Genomic DNA, 25,431 nt, shown 5'->3' on the forward strand with positions numbered 1-25,431 from the left:
CCGAGGTCGCGCCACTGTACTCCAGCCTGGGTGACAGAGTGAGACTCCATTTCCAAAAAAAAAAAAAAAAAAAGAATGAATAAACTAAGAATACCAAACAAGGGAATTAATTTTATTTTGTTGCTAGAAATTTCATGCAACGAGGGTTATAAATACTGGATAATGGCCGGGTGCGGTGGCTCATGCTGGTAATCCCAGCACTTTGGGAGGCCGAGGCTGGCAGATCACCCCAGGTCAGGAGTTTGAGATCAGCCTGGCCAACATGGTGAAACCCCATCTCTACTAAAAATTCAAAAATTAGCTGGGCGTGGTGGCTCATGCCTCTGGTCCCAGCTACTAGGGAGGTTGAGGCAGGAGAATCGCTTGAACCTGGGAGGTAGAGGTTGCACTGAGCTGAGATTGCGCCACTGCACTCCAACCTGGGTGAGAGTGAGACTCAGTCTTAAAAAAAAAAAAAAAAAAAAAACTGGATAACTTGCCAAATGAGTTAATTAGGGCTTAGATCTCCAATATTAAAACACATACACATAGGCCGGGTGTGGGGGCTCATGCCTATAATCCCAGCACTTTGGGAGGCTGAGGTGGGTGGATCACCTGAGGTCAGGAGTTCAAGACCAGCCTGGCCAACATGGTGAAACCCCGTCTTTACTAAAAATACAAAAATTAGCTGGGCATGGTGGCACATGCATGTAATCCCAGCTACTCGGGAGGCTGAGACAGGAGAATTGCTTGAACCCGGGAGGCAGAGGTTGCAGTAAGTTGAGATAGCGCCACTGCACTCCAGCCTGGACAGAGCAAGATTCTGTCTCAAAACAAAACACACACATACACACACACATAATTTTAGGTACCAAACCAGACATTTTTTAACCTGATTAATGTATTTATGTCTAAGACTTACTGTTTAGCCTTCTATTCCAAGTTTCTTCCTTTTTAATTTCTTCATAGAGAAAAGCCTCAGAATGGCAGTAAGTGTGAGATACCTATATTCCCCAATTTACTATATTGAGTAGTTACCCAATATTATAAGCCTATGTAGCTATAGATTTTTATTTTTCTGCATAAAAACGATTTTTTTTTTACTCTCTTCAAGATGCCGTTTTGTCTGAGATGACTCTAATGGATGTTGATGAACACTACCACTGGATAGCACGAATGGAGATGTTACCAGATACGTTAAAAGCTATTGAGAAAAATGTCAAGATACTAAGCAGATTTAGTACAGCTTTCCTTGATGAAAAGAAGAAACAAAAGAAAAAAATATGTAAGCATGCTTTATGATTTTGGAGTTGGAGTAGATGGAGTTGTATTTTTTTTTTTTTTTTTTTCCAGACAGTCTCGCTCTATCACTCAGGCTGGAGTGCAGTGGCCTGATCTCAGCTCAATGCAACCTCTGCCTCCAGGTTTCAAGCGATTCTCCTGCCTCCACCTCCAGAGTAGCTGGAACTACAGACATGTACTACCACGCCTGGCTAATTTTTGAATTCTAATAGAGACAGGGTTTCACCATGTTGGCCAGGCTAGTGTCAGACTCCTGACCTCAAGTTATCCACCTGACTCGGCCTTCCAAAATGCTGGGATTACAGGCATGAGCCACTGCACCTGGCCAAAAAAACCCCAGCTTTATTAAGGCATAATTTGCATACATGTTAAGTATACAATTAAATGATTTTCCATGTATTTACAGAGTTATGCAGTTATCACCACAATCTAATTTTATTTTTATTTATTTTAAATTTATTAATTTTAATTTTTTTTTTTTTTTTTTTTTTTGAGACAGGGTCTCACCCTGTCACCTAGGCTGGAGTGCAGTGGTGAGATCTTGGCTCACTGCAACCTCCGCCTCTTGGGTTCAAGCGATTCTTGTACCTCAGCCCCTGGAGTAGCTGGGATTACAGGCACTTGCCACCATGCCTGGCTAGTTTTTTTGTATTTTTAGTAGAGACAGGGGTTTTACCATGTTGGCCAGACTGATTTCAAACTCCTGACCTCAAATAATCCACCAGCCTTGGCCTCCCAAAGTGCTGGGATTACAGGTGTGAGTCACCGCACCCGGCCAACAATCTAATTTTAGAACATTTCCATTATCCCAAAAAATCCCTCATACTAATTTATAGTCAATCCTTATACCCATCGGCAGCACCAGACAGTCACTAATGTATTTTCTTTTATACTACATTTGTTTTATCTGGATATTTCACACAAACAGAATCATATTATATGTAGTATTTTCTGTTTATTTTCTTTCAACTAGTATAATGTTTTCTAAATTCAGTCATGTTATAGGACATTTTGGTAATTTCTTTTCATTGTTAGTTTACACATGTTTGGATATACCACATTTTGTTTACCCATTCACTAGTTGATGTACATTTGAATTGTTTCCACTTTGGGGCTTTTATGAATAATGCCATTATTTACCTACTTATTTTGGGTAGATAGCTAGGAATTGAATTGCTAGGACATATGGTAAGTTTATGTTTAACTTTTAAAGAAACTCATAACTATTTACCAAAGTGACTGTACCATTTTACACTCTTATCAGCAATGTATGCAGGTTCCAATTTCTCCATTTCCTCAACAACACTTGTTATTGTCTGTCTTTTTTTTTTTTTTTTTTTTTGACGGAGTTTCACTCTTGTTGCCCAGGCTGGAGTGCAATGGCGCAATCTCAGCTCACTGCAACCTCCGCCTCCTGGGTTCAAGCGATTCTCCTGCCTCAGCCTCCTGAGTAGCTGGGATTACAAGCATGTGCCACCGTGCCCTGCTAATTTTGTATGTTTAGTGGAGATGGGTTTTCTCCATGTTGGTCAGGCTGGTCTCAAACTCCTGACCTCAGGCGATCCACCCACCTCTGCCTCCCAAAGTGCTGAGATTACAGGTACCCGGCCTCTGTCTGTCTGTTTTTTTATTATGGCCATCCTAGTACATGTGAAGTGGTATCTCACTGTGGTTTTAGTTTGCATTTTCCTAATGGCAAATGATGCTGAGCGTGTTTCACGTACTTATTAAGACATTTCCATATATTTTTTGGTGAAATATCTATTCAAATACTTGCCCATTTTTAAAATTGAGTTTTAACATTTCTTTTTTTTTTTTTTTTTTTTTGATATGGAGTCTCACTCTGTCACCCAGGCTGGAGTGCAGTGGCATGATCTCAGCTCACTACAACCTCCACCTCCCGGCTTCAAGTGATTCTCCTGCCTCAGCCTCCCGAGAGCTGGGATTACAGGCGCATGCCACCACACCTGGCTGATTTTTGTATTTTTAGAAGAGATGGAGTTTCACCATCTTGGCCAGGCTGGTCTTGAACTCCTGACCTTGTGATCCACCCTCCTCGGCCTCCCAAAGTGCTGGGATTACAGGCATGAGCCACCGTGCCTGGTGGAGTTTTAACGTTTCTTTGCAGCTTCTGGATATAGGGTTTGTTTTTTTTTCTTTTTGACAGGGTCTTGCCCTGTTGCCCAAGCTGGGGTGCATTGGTATAATAATAGTACACTGCCGCCTGGAGTTCCTGGGCTCAAGGGATCCTCCTGCCTCAGTCTCCTGAGTAGCTGGGACTACAGGTGTGTGCTACCACACCCAGCTAATTTTTAAAAACTTCTTGTAGAGACAGAGTCTCATCGTATTGTCCAGGCTAGTCTCAAACTCCTGAGCTCAAATGATCCTCCTGCCTCAGCCTCCCAAAGTTCTGGGATTATAGGCATGAGTCACCACGCCTGGCTGGATATAAGTCCTTTATCAGACAAGTGATTTGCAAGTATTTTCTCCCTGCCTATGACTTGTCTTTTCATTTTCTTATGGTGTTTTTGAAGCCTAAAAATGTTTAATTTTGATGAAATACAATAAGTGTATCAATTTTTTTTTTTATGAATCATGATTTTAGTATTGTGCTAAGAACTCGTATCACTCAGGGTTCAATAAGAGAACTAGTATGACATTATATATAATCCTTACATATACGTAGATTCCATTGCAATTGGGAAACATACTTTGTATGATTTATTTTTATTTATTTATTTATTTATTTACTTTTGAGACAGTCTCACTCTGTCACCCAGGCTGGATGCAGTGGCGTGATCTCGGCTCACTGCAACGTCTGCCTCTTTGGTTCAAGCGATTCTCCTGCCTCAGCCGACAATGCCACTAGGCATGGGTTTTTCCAGGCTTTGCTCAAGTCAAATCATCCCCGTAGGCAGTAGAGTTGTCAGTCCTCACAGCCTGCCTCACTCTGGTAGAAGTTCCAGGCCATGGATCTGGCGGTTGAGGATGGACGCAACTCCAAGTTTGCAAACTTTCACCGTTTGTTACTGAGGTTCAGTAGTTTTTTGTGAATAAATGCTTCTCAATGTGTTGTATACCTTTGGTCAATTTCAAAGTCTTAAAATTGTTGTTTTGGCAGTTTTGCCCAGTTTTGTCTTTGCTTTTTGGGAAAAAAAAGATTTCAAATCTTTTCAAATGTGTGTCTCACTGTTGCCCAGGCTGAAGTGCAGTGGTGTGATCTCGGCTCACCACAACCTCTGCTTCTCAGGTTCAAGCAATTCTCCTGCCTCAGCCTCCCAAGTAGCTGGGACTACAGGCACCTGCCACCATGCCTGGCTAATTTTTGTATTTTTAGTAGAGACGGGGTTTCACCATGTTGGCCAGGCTGGTCATGAACTCCTGGCCTCAAGTGATCCACCTGCCTTGGCCTCCCAAAGTGCTTGGATTACAGGCATGAGCCATTGTGCCTGGCCAAATGTGTGTCTTTTTTATCTGTTGATTTATGACACTTTTGAAAGAACCAAGGCTAGCTTTGATTTAGAAAAAAGAGAAAAGAGACACGAATCTGAGAAAGAAAATGGAAAGCGCTAGAATAACCAAAGCCAGATAAAAGTTTTGTCTTGAATTACATCTTTTATTTTATGTACGTATGTATGTATTTTGAGACGGAGTCTCTCTCTCTCACCCAGGCTTGAGTGCAGTGGCGCAATCTTGGCTCACTGCAACCTCTGCCTCCTGGGTTCAAGCGATTCTCCTGCCTCAGCCTCTTGAGTGGCTGGGATTGCAGGCACGCACCACCACCCCGGCTAATATTTGTATTTTCAGTAGAGACAGGGTTTCACCATGTTGGCCAGGCTCGTCTTGAACTCCTGACCTCAGGTGATCTGCCTGCCCCGGCCTCCCAAAGTGCTGGGATTATGGGTGTGAACCACCAAGCCCTGGCCTTGTCTTAGATACATTATATCTAACCCCAAACTTGTAACTAAAATTAAGTTGAGGTCACAGCTGAATTCATGTCCTAAACTCTGGAGGTAGAAGTTCTAGGTGATTGCCAGGCGCTGTGGCTTGCACCTGTAACACCAGCAACTCAGGCAGGGAGGCTGAGGTGAGAGGATTGTTTGAGCCCAGGAAGTTGAGGCTGCAGTAATCATGCCACCGCACTCCAGCCTGAGAAATAAGGAGATCCCCTCTCAACAAAAAAGAAAGAAAAAGTTCTAGGTGATTGTGTGAAAAGAGTCATTCCTTTAAAAATAATACTGTTTATTTTAGAGCTAAAGTTTTCAGATTAATCTTTATCTTATATTTAATTAGTTATAGTTAATCTAGGCTAAATTCCTTAGGTTTAAACATAGATAGAACACAATGCAAAAGAAAAAAATGCAATCTCACTGTTTTATGTTTTTTTCTTCAGTATCTAGAGGTACTCTATGGAAATCTTGGAAAGAAAGAGTTATAAAACGACCTTCGACAGCCCATGCTTTAAGACCAGATCAGATGATTAGTGATCAATTTGCAACAAATACAAAGGTTTCAGAAATCCAAGGTATGCTACAGGAACTCAAAGGCACCACAATGTTCAGTACATTGGAAAACAGTGCTATTAAATATATATCATCAACAATAGTAAACCTTTCTAAAGCTTTGAGTATGCTAAATGATGAATTAAAAGGTGTTAACTTCCAAAGTTCCACTGTGTGTGTACAAGAGACAAGTGAGGCAGAAAAGGAGCTCTCTCTGAAGGTAATACAAGATCTCAGTAACGAAAATGAAATGCTTCAGCAGAAACTTCATGATGCAGAAGAAAAATGTGAACAACTTATTCGATCCAAAATTGTTACAGAACAAGCATATGCAATATTGTCCACATCATCAACCTTGAAAGTGTTACCTGGACCTTCTCCACAGTCATCCAGGGCCATTATTGGTGATATTGAGGACAATATGGACAATATTTTAGACAAGGACCTTGAAAATATTGTAGATGAAGTCCAAAGAAAAGAGACCAAGGACTCTGGGATAAAATGGAAGTCCAGTATTTCATATATAGCCCAAGCTGAAAGAACTCCAGATTTAACTGAACTGCAACAGCAACCTGTTGCTTCTGAAGATATTTCTGAAGATAGCACTAAAGATAACGTATCACTGAAGGAAGGTGATGTCTATCAGGAAGATGAGATTGACGAGTATCAGTCATGGAAAAGAAAGCACACAAAAGGCACACATGTATCTGAGACCTCTGGACCAAATCTGAGTGATAATAAAGGTGGACAGAGAGTCTCAGAGGCCAAACTTAGTCAATACTATGAGTTACAAGCACTGAAAAAGAAAAGAAAAGAAATGAAATCCTTTCCTGAAGACAAATCAAAGTCACCCACTGAAGCAAAAAGAAAACATCTCTTTTTAACTGAAACAAAGAGCCAAGGCGGCAAAAGTGGAACAAGTATGATGTTGGAGCAATTTAGGATGGTCAAACGTGAATCTCCATTTGACAAACGCCCAACTGCAGCAGAGTTTAAAGTGGAACCCACCATTGAGTCGTTGGACAAAGAGGGCGAAGGTGAAATTAGCAGCCTAGTGGAGCCACTCAATATGATCCAATTTGATGATACCGCTGAGCCACAGAAAGGAAAAATAAAAGGAAAGAAACACCGTATCTCTTCAGGAACTACCACAAGCAAAGAAGAAACAACTGAAGAGAAGGAAGTGTTGACCAAACAAGCCAAGTCTCACCGACTTGTCAAATCACTCTCAAGAGTGGCTAAAGAGACTTCAGAATCTACTAGAGTTCTAGAAAGTCCAGATGGCGAAAGTGAACAGAGTAACCTCGAAGAATTTCAGAAAGCCATAATGGCTTTCCTAAAACAGAAAATTGATAACACAGGAAAGCCTTTTGACAAAAAGACTGTTCCGAAAGAAGAGGCGTTATTAAAAAGAACAGAAGCTGAAAAATTAGGAATCATAAAGGCAAAAATGGAGGAATATTTCCAAAAAGTGGCTGAAACTGTGACTAAAATCTTGAGAAAATACAAAGAGATAAAAAAGGAAGAACGAGTTGGAGAGAAACCTATAAAACAAAAAAAGGTAGTCTCATTTATGCCAGGATTGCATTTTCAGAAGTCACCAATTAGTGCAAAGTCTGAAAGCAGCACCTTCCTCTCACATGAGAGCACAGATCCAGTAATTAACAATTTAATGCAAATGATCTTGGCTGAAATAGAAAGTGAAAGAGATATTCCAACAGTCTCAGCAGTACAGAAAGACCACAAGGAGACGGAAAAACAAAGGTGGGAGCAATATTCGCAAGAGGGTCAAGAACAAATGTCTGGCATGAGTCTCAAACAGCAGTTCCTAGAAGAAAGAAATCTCTTGAAGGAGCGCTACGAGAAGATAAGTGAGAACTGGGAAGAGAAAAAGGCGCAGCTCCAGATGAAGGAGGGAAAGCAAGAACAACAGAAACAGAAACAGTGGCAGAAAGAAGAGATGTGGAAGAAAGAGCAAAAACAGACAACTCCAAAGCAGGCTGAGCGAGAGGAGAAGCAAAAGCAAAGAGGACAGGAGGAAGAAGAGCTTTCAAAGTCAAGTCTGCAGCGACTGGAAGAAGGCACCCGAAAAATGAAAGCACAAGGGTTGCTCTTGGAAAAGGAGAATGGACAGATGAGGCAGATTGAGAAGGAAGTGAAACATCTGGGGCCAAACATGAGAAGGGAGAAAGGGAAGGAAAAGCAGAAGCCTGAGAGGGGGCTGGAGGATCTCAGAAGGCAGACCAAAACAAAGGAGCAGATGCAGATGAAGGAAACACAACCTAAAGAGCTAGAAAAACTGGTCACCCAAACTCCAATGACATTATCTCCCAGGTGGAAGAGTGTATTGAAAGATGTACCGTGGTTATATGAAGGAAAAGAGTCTCATAGGAATCTGAAGACATTAGAGAATCTTCCTGATGAAAAGGAGCCCGTATCAATCACACCTCCCCACTCCCCACAGCCCTCCTTGCCTGGAGCTCTTCCTATTTCCGGACAGCCTCTCACTAGATGCATTCATCTCACACCACAGCAGGCCCAGGAAGTGGGGATCACGCTCACCCCTCAGCAGGCCCAGGCTCAGGGGATCATGCTCACCATTCAGCAGGCCCAGGAACTAGGGATCCCTCTCACCCCTCAGCAGGCTCAGGAACTAGGGATCCGTCTCACCCCTCAGCAGGCCCAGGAATTGGGGATCCCTCTCACCCCTCAGCAGGCCCAGGAATTGGGGATCCCTCTCACCCCTCAGCAGGCTCAGGAACTAGGGATCCGTCTCACCCCTCAGCAGGCCCAGGAATTGGGGATCCCTCTCACCCCTCAGCAGGCCCAGGAATTGGGGATCACTCTCACCCCTCAGCAGGCTCAGGAATTGGGGATCCCTCTCACCCCTCAGCAGGCCCAGGCCCTGGGGATCCCTCTCACCCCTCAGCAGGCCCAGGAATTGGAGATCCCTCTCACCCCTCAGCAGGCTCAGGAATTGGGGATACCTCTCACCCGTCAGCAGACTCAGGCCCTGGGGTTCCCTCTTACCCCTCAGCAGGCCCAGGCCCTGGGGATCCCTCTCACCCCTCAGCAGGCTCAGGCCCTGGGGATCCCTCTCACCCCTCAGCAGGCCCAGGAATTGGGGATCCCTCTCACCCCTCAGCAGGCCCAGGCCCTGGGGATCCCTCTCACCCCTCAGCAGGCTCAGGCCCTGGGGATCCCTCTCACCCCTCAGCAGGCCCAGGAATTGGGGATCCCTCTCACCCGTCAGCAGACTCAGGCCCTGGGGTTCCCTCTCACCCCTCAGCAGGCTCAGGCCCTGGGGTTCCCTCTCACCCCTCAGCAGGCTCAGGAATTGGGGATCCCTCTCACCCCTCAGCAGGCTCAGGAACTGGGGATCCCTCTCACCCCTCAGCAGGCTCAGGAATTGGGGATCACTCTCACCCGTCAGCAGACTCAGGCCCTGGGGTTCCCTCTCACCCCTCAGCAGGCTCAGGCCCTGGGGTTCCCTCTCACCCCTCAGCAGGCCCAGGAATTGGGGATCCCTCTCACCCCTCAGCAGGCTCAGGAACTGGGGATCCCTCTCACCCCTCAGCAGGCTCAGGCCCTGGGGATCCCTCTCACCCCTCAGCAGGCCCAGGAATTGGGGATCCCTCTCACCCGTCAGCAGACTCAGGCCCTGGGGTTCCCTCTCACCCCTCAGCAGGCTCAGGCCCGGGGGTTCCCTCTCACCCCTCAGCAGGTCCAGGAATTGGGGATCCCTCTCACCCCTCAGCAGGCCCAGGCTCGGGGGATTCCTCTCACCCCTCAGCAGGCCCAGGCCCTGGGGATCCCTCTCACCCCTCAGCAGGCCCAGGAATTGGGGATCCCTCTCACCCCTCAGCAGGCTCAGGAACTGGGGATCCCTCTCACCCCTCAGCAGGCTCAGGCCCTGGGGATCCCTCTCACCCCTCAGCAGGTCCAGGAATTGGGGATCCCTCTCACCCCTCAGCAGGCTCAGGAATTGGGGATCCCTCTCACCCCTCAGCAGGCTCAGGAATTGGGGATCCCTCTCACCCCTCAGCAGGCCCAGACCCTGGGGATCACTCTAACCCCTCAGCAGACCCAGGAATTGGGGATCCCTCTCACCCCTCAGCAGGCTCAGGAATTGGGGATCCCTCTCACCCCTCAGCAGGCTCAGGAATTGGGGATCCCTCTCACCCCTCAGCAGGCTCAGGAATTGGGGATCCCTCTCACCCCTCAGCAGGTTCAGGAATTGGGGATCCCTCTCACCCCTCAGCAGGCTCAGGAATTGGGGATCCCTCTCACCCCTCAGCAGGCCCAGGAATTGGGGATCCCTCTCACCCCTCAGCAGGCCCAGGAATTGGGGATCCCTCTCACCCCTCAGCAGGCTCAGGAATTGGGGATCCCTCTCACCCCTCAGCAAGCTCAGGAATTGGGGATCCCTCTCACCCCTCAGCAGGCTCAGGAATTGGGGATCCCTCTCACCCCTCAGCAGGCTCAGGAATTGGGGATCACTCTCACCCCTCAGCAGGCCCAGGCCCTGGGGATACCTCTCACCCCTCAGCAGGCTCAGGAATTGGGGATCCCTCTCACCCCTCAGCAGGCTCAGGCCCTGGGGATCCCTCTTACCCCTCAGCAGGCCCAGGAATTGGGGATCCCTCTCACCCCTCAGCAGGCACAGTCTCAGGGGATCCCTCTCACCCCTCAGCAGGCTCAGGAATTGGGGATCCCTCTCTCCCCTCAGAAGGCTCAGGAATTGGGGATCCCTCTCACCCCTCAGCAGGCTCAGGAATTGGGGATCCCTCTCACCCCTCAGCAGGCCCAGGCCCTGGGGATCACTCTAACCCCTCAGCAGGCCCAGGCCCTGGGGATCCCTCTCACCCCTCAGCAGGCTCAGGAATTGGGGATCACTCTCACCCCTCAGCAGGCCCAGGCCCTGGGGATCCCTCTCACCCCTCAGCAGGCTCAGGAATTGGGGATCCCTCTCACCCCTCAGCAGGCTCAGGCCCTGGGGATCCCTCTTACCCCTCAGCAGGCCCAGGAATTGGGGATCCCTCTCACCCCTCAGCAGGCACAGTCTCAGGGGATCCCTCTCACCCCTCAGCAGGCTCAGGAATTGGGGATCCCTCTCACCCCTCAGCAGGCTCAGGAATTGGGGATCCCTCTCACCCCTCAGCAGGCCCAGGAATTGGGGATCCCTCTCACCCCTCAGCAGGCCCAGGAATTGGGGATCCCTCTCACCCCTCAGCAGGCCCAGGCCCTGGGGATCACTCTAACCCCTCAGCAGGCTCAGGCCCTGGGGATCCCTCTCACCCCTCAGCAGGCTCAGGAATTGGGGATCCCTCTCACCCCTCAGCAGGCCCAGGCCCTGGGGATCCCTCTCACCCCTCAGCAGGCTCAGGAATTGGGGATCCCTCTCACCCCTCAGCAGGCCCAGGCTCAGGGAATCACTGTCACCCCTCAGCAGGCCCAGGCCCTGGGGATCCCTCTTACTCCTCAGCAGATGCAGGCTCAGGGGATCCCTCTCACCCCTCAGCAGGCTCAGGAATTGGGGATCCCTCTTACCCCTCAGCAGGCCCAGGCCCTGGGGATCCCTCTCACCCCTCAGCAGGCTCAGGAATTGGGGATCCCTCTCACCCGTCAGCAGGCCCAGGCTCAGGGAATCACTGTCACCCCTCAGCAGGCCCAGGCCCTGGGGATCCCTCTCACCCCTCAGCAGGTGCAGGCTCAGGGGATCACTCTCACCCCTCAGCAGGCCCAGGCCCTGGGGATCCCTCTCACTCCTCAGCAGATGCAGGCTCAGGGGATCACTCTCACCCCTCAGCAGGCCCAGGCCCTGGGGATCCCTCTCACCCCTCAGCAGGTGCAGGCTCAGGGGATCACTCTCACCCCTCAGCAGGCCCAGGCACTGGGAGTCCCCATCACCCCAGTAAATGCCTGGGTGTCAGCTGTCACTCTTACCCCTGAGCAAACCCAGGTTTTGGAGTCCCCTATCAACTTAGAACAGGCTCAAGAACAGTTATCGAAGTTAGGGGTTCCTCTCACCTTAGATAAAGCCCATACCTTGGGATCGCCCCTCACCCTTAAGGAAGTCCAGTGGTCCCATAAACCATTTCAGAAACCGAAGGCTTCTCTCCCCACTGGGCAATCCATCATATCAAGATTGTCTCCAAGCCTTAGGCTGTCCCTGGCATCATCAGTTCCTACTCCTGAGAAGTCCTCTATATTGCCGATATCAAGGGTTCCCCTCAACCAAGGTCCCTTTCCCCCTGGGAAGCCCCTAGAAATGGGGATTCTTTCTGAGCCTGGGAAGCTTGGGGCACCACAGACTCTTCGTTCCTCTGGACAGACCCTGGTATACGGAGGTCAATCCACTTCTGCGCAGTTCCCGGCACCACAGGCCCCTCCCACCCCTGGGCAGCTCCCAATATTTGGGGCCCCTCCCACTCCAGGGCAGCCCTTTGAACTGGAGGCCTTTAGCTCTAGGGAGCTTTTCATAACTAGGGCCTCTCTGACTCCTCCGCCACCTCAGATGTCAAACGCCCCTCTTGCCCCCAGGCAGCGTCTTATAGCTGGAGTCCCACCCACTTCTGGACAGATTCCAAGTCTCTGGGCTCCTCTTTCTCCTGGGCAGCGCTTAGTTCCTGAAGCCTCTTCCATCCCTGGGGACCTCCTGGAATCTGGACCCTTAACCTTCTCTGAGCAGCTCCAGGAATTCCAGCCTCCTGCCACTGTTGAACAATCTCCCTATCTGCAGGCTCCTACCTCTGGGCAGCATCTGGCACCATGGACCCTTCCTGGGCTAGCTTCTTCATTATGGATCCCTCCCACCTCTAGACATCCTCCCACACTCTGGCCGTCCCCAGCCCCTGGAAAGCCCCAGAAAGGTTGGTCCCCTTCTGTTGCTAAGAAAAGATCGGCAATTATTTCTTCTCTGACATCTAAATCAGCACTGATCCATCCTCGTGCTCCAGCTTTCAAGGTAGCTCAAGTACCTTTCACCACTAAGAAGTTCCAAATGCCGGAGGTCTCTGACACTTCTGAAGAAACCCAGATACTTCGAGATCCTTTTGCTATGGAATCATTTAGAACATTTCAGTCCCATCTCACCAAATACAGGACCCCAGTATCCCAAACCCCTTACACTGGTGAAGGGGCCCTTCCCACTCTCATGAAGCCTACATCACTATCTTCTCTCACTACTCTACTCAAAACATCACAGATTTCACCTTTGGAATGGTACCAGAAATCCCGATTCCCTCCTATAGACAAGCCCTGGATACTGAGTTCAGTTTCAGGTACCAAGAAACCCAAAATAATGGTGCCCCCTTCCTCTCCTCAAGAACTTGAAGAAAAGAGGTATTTTGTTGATGTGGAGGCTCAGAAGAAGAACCTGATACTATTAAATCAGGCTATAAAAACTTGTGGGCTCCCTTCACAGCTGCACACAACGGCTAGGACTCTCATAATTGAGATACTTCATACGGACACGGTTCAGTTGGGATACCTATTCCGCAAGTACATTGCCTATAGGCTGATCCAGTATGCCAGGTAGACACAATTATTATATGTCTAGTTTTCTGGTTTAGTTCTGATTGCAAATATTTTCTGTCATTGTCCCAGAAGTATATTCATATTTGTCAGACCATATGTTCTAAAAGACTGTCTTATATAAGGTCTATGAGAAGGAAGCCTGTTTAAGATAGCAAAAGGAGATATATTTTTTGGAAAATAAGAAATGACATATAACATGATCCATTTCATCCATATATATCTCCAGCAGAGAAGCCAAGTATATTTTGTGGATCATGGTTGGTCTCCAAAATATCAACTTCAAAAGTTTAGAGATGCTTTCCACTTATTCTGAATTTCTTCCATCATTTTTGGTTCACCAGAAATGTATGATTTTTAAAATGGGAAATAGCATAAAAAAGAATGAGACCAGGAATGGTGGCTCATGCCTGTAATCCCAGCACTTTGGGAGGCTGAGGCAGGTGGATCATTTGAGGTCAGAAGTTCGAGACCAGCCTGGCCAACATGGTGAAATCCTGTCTCTGCAAAAAATACAAAAATTAGACAGGCATGGTTGCGTGCACCTGTAATCCCAGGATTACTTGGGAGGCTGGGGCAGGAGAATCACTTGAAGCCGGGAGGTGGAGGTTGCAATGAGCTGATCGTGCCACTGCACTCCAGCCTGGGTGAGAGAGTCAGATTCTGCCTCAAAATAAAAATAAAAATAATAATAATAAAAAGAGATCCTGCCATTTGCAACAACATGGATGGAACTAGAGGTCATTATGTTAAGTGAAATAAGCCGGGCACAGAAAGACAAACTTCACATGTTCTCACTTATTTGTGGGAGCTAAAAATTAAAACAATTGAACTAATGGACATAAAGAGTAGAAGGATGGAACAGGTGCAGTGACTCACATCTGTAATCCCAGCATTTTGGAAGGCTGAGGGGGGAGGATCACTTGAGCCCAGGAGTTTGAGACCAGCTTGGACAACAAATTGAGACCCTGTCTCTACAAAAAAATACAAAAAATTAGCTGGGCATGACGGTGCATGCTTGTAATCCCAGCTACTCAGGAAGCTCAGCTTGGAGGATCACTCAAGCCCCAGGAGGTCGAGACTGCAGTAAACCAAGATCGCGCCACTGCACTCCAGCCTGGGTGACAGAGTGAGACCCAGTCTCAAGAAAAAAAAAAGAGAAGGATGGTTACCAGAGGCTAGAAAGGGTAGTGGGGTTGGGGGGAAAGTAGAGATGGTTAATGGATACAAAAAAATAGAATGAATAAGATCTAGCAATTGAAAGCACAACGGGGTGACTATAGTCAATAATAATGTAATTGTACATTTAAAAATAACAAAGAATATAATTGGATTATTGGATTGTCTGTAACACAAAGGATAAATGCTTGAGGCAATGGATACCCCATTTACCCTGATGATTATTATACATTGCATGCCTGTATCAAAACATCTCCTGTACCCCCAAAATATATATACCTACTATGTACCCACAAAAAAATTTTTAATGAAAAAAAAAAAAGGCTCACATCTGTAATCCCAGCACTTTGGGAGGCCGAGGCGGGCAGATCACGAGGCCAGGAGATTGAGACCATCCTGGCTAACACGGTGAAACCCAGTCTCTACTAAAAATACGAAAATTAGTCGGGCATGGTGGCACGTGTCTGGAATCTCAGCTACTTGGGAGGCTGGGGCAAGAGAATTGCTTGAACCCAGGAGGCGGAAGTTGCAGTGAGCCATGATTGAGCCACTGAACTCCAGCCAGGGGGGCAGAGCAAGACTCCATCTCAGGAAAAAATAAAAAAAAAACAGAAAAGAAAAATTTAAAAATGCAAGTAAATACAAGCAGGGTGCAGTGGCTGATGCCTGTAATCCCAGCACTTTGGGAGGCCAAGGCAGATGGGTCACTTGAGGTCAGGAGTTCGAGACCACCCTAGCCAACACAGTGAAACCTCATCTCTATTTAAAAAAAAAAAATACAGGCCGGGCGGCTCAAGCCTGTAATCCCAGCACTTTGGGAGGCCGAGACGGGCGGATCACAAGGTCAGGAGATCGAGACCATCCTGGCTAACACGGCGAAACCCCGTCTCTACTAAAAACACAAAAAATTAGCCGGGCGAGGTGGCGGCGCCTGCGGTCCCAGCTACTCGGGAGGCTGAGGCAGGAGAATGGCGGGAACCCGGGAGGCGGAGCTTGCAGTGAGCTGAGATCCAGCCACTGCACTCCAGCCTGGGCTACAGAGCAAGACTCCGTCTCAAAAAAAAAAAACAAAAAAAACCAAAAAATCAGCCTGGCTAACATGGTGAAACCCATCTCTACTAAAAATACAAAAATTAGCTGGGCGTGGTGGTGGGTGCCTGTAATCCTAGCTACTCAGGAGGCTGAGGCAAGAGAATCGTTTGAACCCAGGAGGCGGAGGTTGCAGTGAACTGAGATCGCGCCATTGCACTCCAGCCTGGGCAACGGGGCGAGACTCCGTCTCAAAAAAAAAAAAAAAGAAAAGAAAATTACCAGGCATGGTGGCACACACATGTAGTCCCAGCTACTCAGGAGGCTGAGGCAGAAGAATTGCTTGAACCTGGGAGGCAGAGGTTGCAGTGAGGCAAGACTGTGCCTTCGTCTCAAACAAACAAACAAACAAAAACAAAATTAAAAAACAAACCAAACAAACATAAAAACAAAGGGAGATGGCAGATTATGTAGGAGGTTGTTGCCATGGCAAATTTGCTGTTGGGGTGACCTGAAGGCAGCAAGCAGCAGGTCCTGGTCCTGATTTTTTTTTTTTTTTTGAGATGGAGTCTTGCTCTGTTGCCCAGGCTAGAGTGCAGTGGTGCGATCTCAGCTCACTGCAAGCTCTGCCTCCTGGGTTTATGCCATTGTCCTGCCTCAGCCTCCCGAGTAGCTGGGACTACAGGTGCCCGCCACCTCGCCCGGCTAGTTTTTTGTATTTTTTTTTTTAGTAGAGACAGGGTTTCACTGTGTTAGCCAGGATGGTCTCGATCTCCTGACCTCATGATCCGCCCATCTCAGCCTCCCAAAGTGCTGGGATTACAGGCTTCAGCCACCGCGCCCGGCCTGGTCCTGATTTTTGAAAGTTGCAAATATCAGAAATGGATTAGGGCAAGTAACAATTTTCCCGACATTCTTAACAAATTACCAACCTATTATTTCGGGGAATTTTTTTTTTTTTTGAGATGGAGTCTCCCTGTTTTGCCCAGGCTGGAGTGCAGTGGCATGATCTTGGCTCACTGCAAACTCCGCCCTCTGGGTTCAGGCGATTATCCTGCCCTCAGCCTCCAGAGTAGCTGGAGGCATGTGCCACCATGCCCAGCTACTTTTTGTATTTTTAGTAGAGACGGGGTTTCACCATGTTGGCCAGGATGGTCTCGAACTCCTGACCTCAGGTGATCCGCCCACCTCAGCCTCCCAAAGTGCTGGGATTATAGGTGTGAGCCACCACGCCCAGCTATTATTTTCTTTCTTTTTCTTTTCTTTTTTTTTTTTTTTGAGACGGAGTCTTGCTCTGTCACCCAGGCTGGAGTGCAGTGGCACGATCTTGGCTCACTGCAAGCTCCACCTCCTGGGTTCATGCCATTCTCCTGCCTCAGCCTCCTGAGTATCTGGGACTACAGGAGCCCGCCACCACACCCAGCTAATTTTTTGTATTTTTTGTAGAGACGGGGTTTCACCGTGTTAGCCAGGATGGTCTCGATCTCCTGGCCTTGTGATCTGCCCACCTCGGCCTCCCAAAGTGCTGGGATTACAGGCACGAGCCACCGCACCTGGCCGCCCAGCTATTATTTTCTATTGATCTGCCTATTGATCACTTCCATTCTCTGTTATTTTCGTTTTATTTTTTATGATGCAGTCTTTGAGGTCATTATTAGCGCTGTTTGCCAGCACTTGTCAATGAGATGTGAGCAGAATTGATATGTTATTTCTGTGCTGAGCTTGTCATTGTTGGTTTGATGACCTACAGAGTTTCTTTTTCCTCTGGCATAATAACCCACAATGTTCAAGGTGATTGTTGTTCCTTTAAACATGTCCCTGAAAGAATACAGGGAAGTTCACTCCCTGCCAAGCCATGATGAATTCGTAGTATGAGCAACAAGTGAAGTTGTTGTTGTTGTTGTTGTTGTTGTTGTTTGAGACAGAGTTTTTTTGCTCTTTTTGCCCAGGCTGGAGTGCAATGGTGCGATCTCGGCTCACCGCAACCTCCACCTCCCGGGTTCAAGCGATTCTCCTGCCTCAGCCTCCCGAGTAGCTGGGATTACAGGCCTGTGCCACCACCCCAGCTAATTTTGTATTTTTAGTAGAGACGGGGTTTCTCCATGTTGGTCAGGCTGGTCTTGAACTCCCGACCTCAGGTGATCCACCTGCCTCGGCCTCCCAAAGTGCTGGGATTACAAGCGTGAGCCACCGCGCCCGGCAAATTTTTTGTTGTTTTAAGCCACTGAGGCTTGGGATTTTTATTAAAAAACAGCAAAACCTAGCTTATCTTCACTAATATAGTCTTCCTATCCAAGAATATGGTATCTCTCTCTCTTTTTTTTTTTTTTTTTGAGACAGAGTCTCACTCTGTCACCCAGGCCAATTATACATCTTTTTGTTGTTGTTGTTCAGGTTTATGTGTGTGTGTGTGTGTGTGTGTGTGTGTGTGTGCATGTGTGACCACATATGCACAAAATTTTGATTTTTGTATGTTTAAATAGATGTATAAAACAGATACAGGGCTGGGCATGGTGGCTCACACCTGTAATCTTACAGCATTTTAGGAGGCTGAGGTGGGCAGATCACCCAAGCTCAGGAGTTCAAGACCAACCTGGCCAACATGGTGAAACCCCGTCTCTAATAAAAATACAACAATTAGCTGGGCATGGTGGCATATGCCTGTAATCCCAGATACGTGGATGGCTGAGGCAGGAGAATTGCTTGAACCCGGGAGGCAGAGGTTGCAGTGAATTGAGATGGCGCCACCACTACACTCCGTTCTGTACGACAGCGCGAGACTCAGTCTCAAAAAAACAAACAAAAAAAAGAGCATCTTAAAGTTTTCATCTAGTTCTTGCATATTCTAAGTGTTTATTTTTGTTATTGTTGCTATTGTAAATGGAGACTCAATTTTGTATGCAGCCATCTTACTGTATTAAAGCATTACAAACATATTTTCATCTTTCTTTCTTTCTTTCTTTCTTTCTTTCTTTCTTTCTTTCTTTCTTTCTTTTTCTTTCTTTTTTTTTTTTGGCAGGGTCTGGCTTTGTCACCCAGCTGGAGTGCAGTGGTGCAATCTTGGCTCACTGCAACCGCTGCCTGCCAGACTCAAGCAATCCTTCTACCTCAGCCTCCTGAGTAGCTGGGACTATAGGCACACGCCACCACACCTGGCTTTTGTATTTTTTTTTTTTTTTGAGACAAAATCTCGCTCTTGTCCCCCAGGCTGGAGTGCCATGGCACGATATAATACTGTTCAAAGCAATCTACAGATTCAGTGATATTTCTATTAAACTATCAATGTCATTTTTCACTACATAAGAAAAAACTATTCTAAAATTCATATGGAACCAAAAAACAACCCAAATAGCCAAAGCCATCCTAAGCAAAAACAACAAAGCTGGAGGCATATCACATTATCCAACTTCAAACTATACTATAAGGCTACAGTAACCAAAACAACATTGTACTGGTACAAAAACAGACACATAGACCAATGGAACAGAATAGAGAACCCAGAAATAAAGCCCCATACCCACAACCATCTAATCATGGACAAAGTCAACAAAAATAAGCAATGAGGAAAGGACTCTCTGTCCAATAAATGATGCTGGGACAGCTGGCTGGCCATATGCAGAAGAATGAAATTGCATCCCTACCTTTCACCATATACAAAAATTAACTCAAGATGGATTAAAGATTTAAATGTAAGACCTCAAACTATACAAATCCTAGAAGAAAACCTAGGAAATACCATTCTGTTTCTTTTTTCTTTTTATTTATTTATTAGAGACAGAGTTTTTGCTCTGTTGCCCAGGTTGGAGCGCAGTGGCATGATCTTACCTCACTGCAACCTCTGCCTCCCGAGTTCAAGACATTCTCCTGCCTCAGTCTGGCTAACATTTGTTAGCGAGGCTGCAGAGCAAAGGAATGCTTATCCGCTGTTAATGGGAATGTAAATTAGCTCAGCCACTGTGGAAAGTAGTTTGAAGATTTCTTGTTTTTGTGGTGGTGGTGGTGTTTCGTTTTGTTTTGTTTTGTTTTGTTTTGTTTTGTTTTTTTGAGACGGAGTCTCGCTTTGTCGCCCAGGCTGGAGTGCAGTGGCCGGATCTCAGCTCACTGCAAGCTCCGCCTCCCGGGTTTACGCCATTCTCCTGCCTCAGCCTCCCGAGTAGCTGGGACTACAGGCGCCCACCACCTCGCCTGGCTAGTTTTTTGTATTTTTAGTAGAGACGGGGTTTCACCATATTAGCCAGGATGGTCTCGATCTCCTGACCTCGTGATCCGCCCGTCTCGGCCTCCCAAAGTGCTGGGATTACAGGCTTGAGCCACCGCGCCCGGCTGTTTTGTTTTTTAGACAAAGTTTTGCTCTTGTTGTCCACACCTGGCTAATTTTTGTATTTTTAGTAGAGACAGAGTTTCACCTTATTCGTCAGGCTGGTCTCGAACTCCTGACCTCAGGTGATCGGCCCGCCTTGGCCTCACACAGTGCTGGGATTACAGGTGTGAACCACCACGCCTGCCCTTGTTTTGTTTTTTGACATGGTCTTACTCTCTCGCCCAGCGCAATGATGGCTCACTGCAGTCTATATCTGCTGGGTTCATGCAATTTTCCCATATCAGCTTCTGAGTAGCTGGGACTACAGGGCTATGCCATCATGCCTGGCTAATTTTTTAATTTTTAATTTTTTGTAGGGATAGGGTCTTACTATGTTTCCCAGGCTAGTCTTGAACTCCTGGGTTCAAGTTATCCTCCTGCCCCAGGCTCCCAAAATGTTGGGATTATAGGCATGAGACAATATGCCCAGCTGAGATTTCTCAAAGAACTTAAAATAGAACTACCACTTGACCCAGCAATCCCATTTCTGGGTATATATTCAAAGGAAAATAAATTATTTTACCAAAAAGACACATGCACTTGTCTGTTCATTGCAGCATTATTCACAAAGACATGGAATCAACCTAGGTACACATCAGTGGTGGACTGGATAAAGAAAATGTGGCATATATACAACATATGGAATACTATGCTGCCATAAACAAGAACAAAATCATGTCCTTTGCAGCAAATGGATGCGGTTTGAGGCCATTATCCTAAACAAATTAATAGAAGAACAGAAAACCAAATACCGACATTCTTGCTTATAAATGGGAGCTAAATGTTGGGTGCACAGGCACGTAAAGATGGGAACAACAGACACTGGGGACCACTAGTAGGGGAGAGAGGAATTGGGACAAGGGTTGAAAAACTAGCTATTGGGTACTATGCTCATAACCTGCGTGATGGGATCATTTGTACCCCAAACCTCAGCATCACGCAATATAACCATGTAACAAACCTGCATATGTGCCCTTCGAATCTAAAATAAAAGTTGAACTTACTAAAATAAAAAAGAAAAATTGAATTAAACCAAATTCAATGTGATAAAAACAAAAACAAAAACAAAAAAAAAGATTGGCTGGGTGTGGTAGCTTATCCTGTAATCCCAGCACTTTGGGAGGCCAAGGTGGGTGAATCACTTGAATCTAGGAGTTCGAGACCAGCCTGGCTAACATGGTGAAACCCCATCTCTACAGGAAAAAAAAAAAAAAAAGGCCGGGTATGGTGGCTCACACCTGTAATCCCAGCACTTTGGGAGGCCAAGGCAGGCAGATCACAAGGTCAGGAGAACAAGACTATCCTGGCTAATATGGTGAAACCCTGTCTCTACTAAAAATACAAAAAATTAGCTGGGTGTGATGGTAGGCACCTGTAGTCCCAGCTACTCTGGAGGCTGAGGCAGGAGAATGGCTTGAACCCGGGAGGTGGAGGTTGTAGTGAGCCGAGATTGTACCACTGCACTCCAGCCTGGGTGATGGAGTGAGACTCCATCTCAAAAAAAAAAGAGAACACAAAAACCCATGGATTAGCTGGGTTTGCTGTAGTCCCAGCTACTCAGGAGGCTGAGGCATGAGAATTGCTTGAGCCTGGGAGACAGAGGTTGCAATGAGCCAAGATCGCACTACTGCACCACTGCACTCCAGCCTGGGCAACAGAGCGAGACTCTGTCTCAAAACAACAACAACAACAACAACAAACAAACAAAAAAACCCCTGAATGTTCAATTTTGTTAAATAATGTGATTTGAACACTTTATTTTCACATGTATTAAAGAAAATATGGGCTGGGAAGGTGGCTTATGCTTGTAATCATAGCACTTTGGGAAGCTGAGGCGAGAGGACTGCTTGAGGCCAGGAGTTTCAAGACCAGCCTGAGCAACATATGGGGGCCCCGTCTTTTTTCTCCTGAGATAGGGTCTCGCTATGTTGCCCATGCTGGAGTGCAGTGGCATGATCACAGTTCACTGCAGTCTCAGCTTCCCAGGTTTAAGCTATCCTCCCACTTCAACCTCCCCAGCAGCTGGGATGATAGGCACACACCACTACACCTGGCTAATTTTTAAATTTTTTAAGATAGGGTCTCCTGTTGCCCAGGCTGGTCTTGAATTCCTAGGCTCAAATGATTCTGCCACCTTGGCATCCCAAAGTGCTGGGATTACAGTCGTCAGCCACTGTACCCAGCCTGACTCCATCATTAAAAAAAAAAAATTATCTAGTCTTGGTGGTGTGCACCTGTAGTCCCAGCTACTTGGGCGACTGAGACAGGAGGGCTGCTTGAGCCCAGGAGTTCAAGGTTGTGGTGAGTTACGATCATGTCGCGCCACTGCACTCCACCCTGGGTGACAGAGCGAGACCTTGTCTCAAAAAAAAAAAAAAAAAGAAAAGAAAAGAAAAGAAAAAAAAGGCCGGAAGCAGTGGCTCATGCCTGTAATCCCAGTACTTTAGGAGGCTGAGACAGGCGGATCACGATCTCAGGAGATCGAGACCGTCCTGGCTAACCCATCTCTACTAAAAATACAAAACAAAACAAAACAAAACAAAAAATTAGCCGATGTGGTATCATGCACCTATAGTAGAGCTGAGGCTGGAGAATTGCTTGAACCCAGGAGGCAGAGGTTGCAATGAGCCGAGATCATGCCACTGCACTCCAGCCTGGACAACAGAGTGAGATTCTGTCTCCAAAAAAAAAAAAAAAAAAAAAAAAAAGGAGATTTTTTTCCTTAGTTCTATTAATATAATTATATTAAACCATCATTGTATTCCTGATATAAATCCTATTTGTTCTACCTGTAACCTTCTTTGTTTTGTTTTTGTTTTTGTTTTTTTTAAAACAGAGTCTCGCTCTGTTGCCCAAGCTGGAGTGCAGTGGCATGATCTCAGCTTACCGCAACCTCTGTCTCCCAGGTTCAAGCAATTCTTTTGCATCAGCCTGTTTCAGCCTCCAGAGTAGCTGGGATTACAGGCACACCGCCACAATGCCTGGCTATTTTTTTTTTTCCTTCTTTGAATATATTGTAGAATCAATATATTTTATTAAGGATTTTTCTCATTCGTATTCATTAGTTAAGTTTGGCAGGCAGTTTACTTCTTATGGTATTATCTTTGTCAAGTTTTGGTATAATTTTAAGCTTGCATCATTAAAAAATGTGGAAGTTTATCTTTTGTGCTCTGAAACAATTTAATAGTAAAATTAGCTGTTCTTAATAAGGTTTGGCAGGTTTCCCCTATGATATTATACTGGCTTAGTACTTTTTGAAGGGAATTTTTTGACAGCTTTCTCTCAATTTTTTTTTTTCTTTTTCAAGACGAAGTCTTGCTCTGTCGCCCAGGTTAGAGTGCAGTGGCACAATCTCAGCTCACTGCAACCTCCACCTCCTGGGTTCAGGGAATTCTCCTGCATCAGCCTCCTGAGTAGCTGGGATTATAGATGCACATCACTATGCCCGGCTAATTTTTGTATTTTTAGTGGAGACAGGGTTTCACCATGTTGGCCAGCCTGGTCTCGAACTCCTGACCTCATGATCTGCCCACCTCGGCCTCCCAAAGTGCTGGGATTATAGGTGTGAGCCACTGTGCCACGTCGCTTTCTCAATTTTTATGATTCGTTTAGATTTATTGAAGACTTTGAGAACCTAAGTGGCATAATCTGACCTGTCTCAGTAAAATCATTTAAAAATATGACTTTATACAATCATAACCTTAATCCCATTGAGGATTAATTCATTTTTTCAGAAACCTTTCTCTAATATTTAATGTTATAATAAAAAAATCACAGACAGATGCAACAACAAATACAATACTGACAGATTAAAAATTTTATGACAAGGATGGCTACGTCAAGAAGATTCTAATATTACATGTGAGAGAAAAATATTACAGTAATATAAACTGTTTTTGAATAAAGATTTCTGTAGAACCTCTGTAAGTGAAGAATTCTACAGTTAAGTGCTAAAATATGGTTTTAGAATTGTATTCCCACATGATCAGTGAAATATATCTAAGAAGAGATGACAGGGAAGATGTAAAATTAGAAAAGATGAGCTGGGCGCAGTGGCTCACGCCTGTAATCCCAGCATTTTGGGAGGCCAAGACAGGCGGATCACCTGAGGTAATCCATTTGAGACCAGCCTGGCCAACATGGTGAAACTCTGTCTCTACTAAAAATAAAAAAATTAGCCAGGCATGGTGGCGGGTGCCTGTAACCCTAGCTACTTGGGAGGCTGAGGCAGGAGACTTGAACCCAGGAGGCGGTGGTTGCAGTAAACTGAGATCGCGCCACTGCACTCCAGCCTGGTGACAGAGTAAGACTCTGTCTCAAAAAAAGAAACAGTCAATAAAACAGAAAAGTCAGAGAGTGTAGCAGAGTAAAGAAAGGCAGCAGGAAGAAGCTCTGTGTGTGTGTGTGTGTGTGTGTGTGTGTGTGTAAAGTACTTTGTTACTGGTACTTGGAACACAAAGAATAAGCAAGATGTAATAAGAGATGAGACTGGAAAGATAAAAGAGAGGCAAGATAAAAAAGAATCCTAAATCACATGCTAAGGAACTTGTATTTCATTCTGTACTTAATAGAGGATAACTAAAGAATTATTAGCAAGGGAAGTAAAACACCAGTAATGTGGAAGACAGATTTAAGAAGAGGAAAGCTCATACAGAGGCATAAATTAGGACTAGGTGGCATCCACCTAAACGTTTTGAAAGAATATAAGGGTGAGAGTAGAATTACTAGGAAAATATTCACAGTTGTTTTAAAAGGATTCTATGCTAAGGTGATATATCAACAGTGTAACTCCTACTAAACAAAGGCATCCATGCCAGGCAAGCTGGTGGAGTCTAAATAAAAAGTAAAATCAGCCCAGTCTGGTGGCGTACGCCTGTAATCCCAGTACTTTGGGAGGCCAAGGTGGAGGAACTGCTTGAGCCTTGGAGTTTGAGGCTAGCCTGGGCAACATAGTGAGACGTTGTCTCTACAAAAATTATAAACATTAGCCAGGCGTGGTGGTATGTATGCCTGTGGTCCCAGCTACTTGGTAGGCTGAAGTGGGAGGATCACATGAGCCTGAGAGGTTGAGGTTGCAGTGAGCCGTGGATGCACCACTACACTCCAGCCTGGGCAACACAGTGAGACCCTGTCTCAAAAAAAAAAAATTACTACAGTCTTGAAACAGTAAAAACAGATAGACTAAAGGAAACATACATTTTGTAGGAGAATCATGCTAATCTAATCTGGAATTGTTTGAGGAAACATTATATGGACAAGGAGAAACTAAATGAAAATAAATTATGTAAATTTAGTTATGTGCATACAGGGGCTTATAATGCATCTACAACAAACAGGAACTTTAGATATATTATTGCATTTAACTGGAAGAATGGGAATCAGGTTCAGAAAGTTCATCCTATTTGCCCAAATCACACAGCTAGTAAGTGGTAGAAGTGAATTTTTAAAAATCTATTTTCAAAGTCGATAGTATACTGTACTACCTATTGTACTACATTGTCTTAAAGTAATAACTGTCATGGTTTTCATATTCAAATCCTAATC

The 25,431-nt window shown here is 46.0% G+C and overlaps 1 protein-coding gene across 1 annotated transcript in view; it reads left to right on the forward strand.

Moving 5' to 3' along the window:
• Window positions 1-25,431, forward strand: part of LOC105492848 (family with sequence similarity 186 member A) — a 78,272-nt gene that overhangs the window by 40,893 nt on the left and 11,948 nt on the right. The window contains exons 3-8 of the mRNA XM_071071746.1: window positions 1,094-1,264; window positions 5,675-8,715; window positions 9,904-10,479; window positions 10,516-11,163; window positions 11,596-12,229; window positions 12,335-13,319. Of these exons, the coding sequence (XP_070927847.1) occupies window positions 1,094-1,264; window positions 5,675-8,715; window positions 9,904-10,479; window positions 10,516-11,163; window positions 11,596-12,229; window positions 12,335-13,319 (6,055 nt within the window). The remainder of the gene's footprint in view (window positions 1-1,093; window positions 1,265-5,674; window positions 8,716-9,903; window positions 10,480-10,515; window positions 11,164-11,595; window positions 12,230-12,334; window positions 13,320-25,431) is intronic.

The sequence above is a fragment of the Macaca nemestrina genome, chromosome 10 (assembly GCF_043159975.1).
Source record: "Macaca nemestrina isolate mMacNem1 chromosome 10, mMacNem.hap1, whole genome shotgun sequence".
NCBI classification, from domain to species: Eukaryota; Metazoa; Chordata; class Mammalia; order Primates; family Cercopithecidae; genus Macaca; species Macaca nemestrina.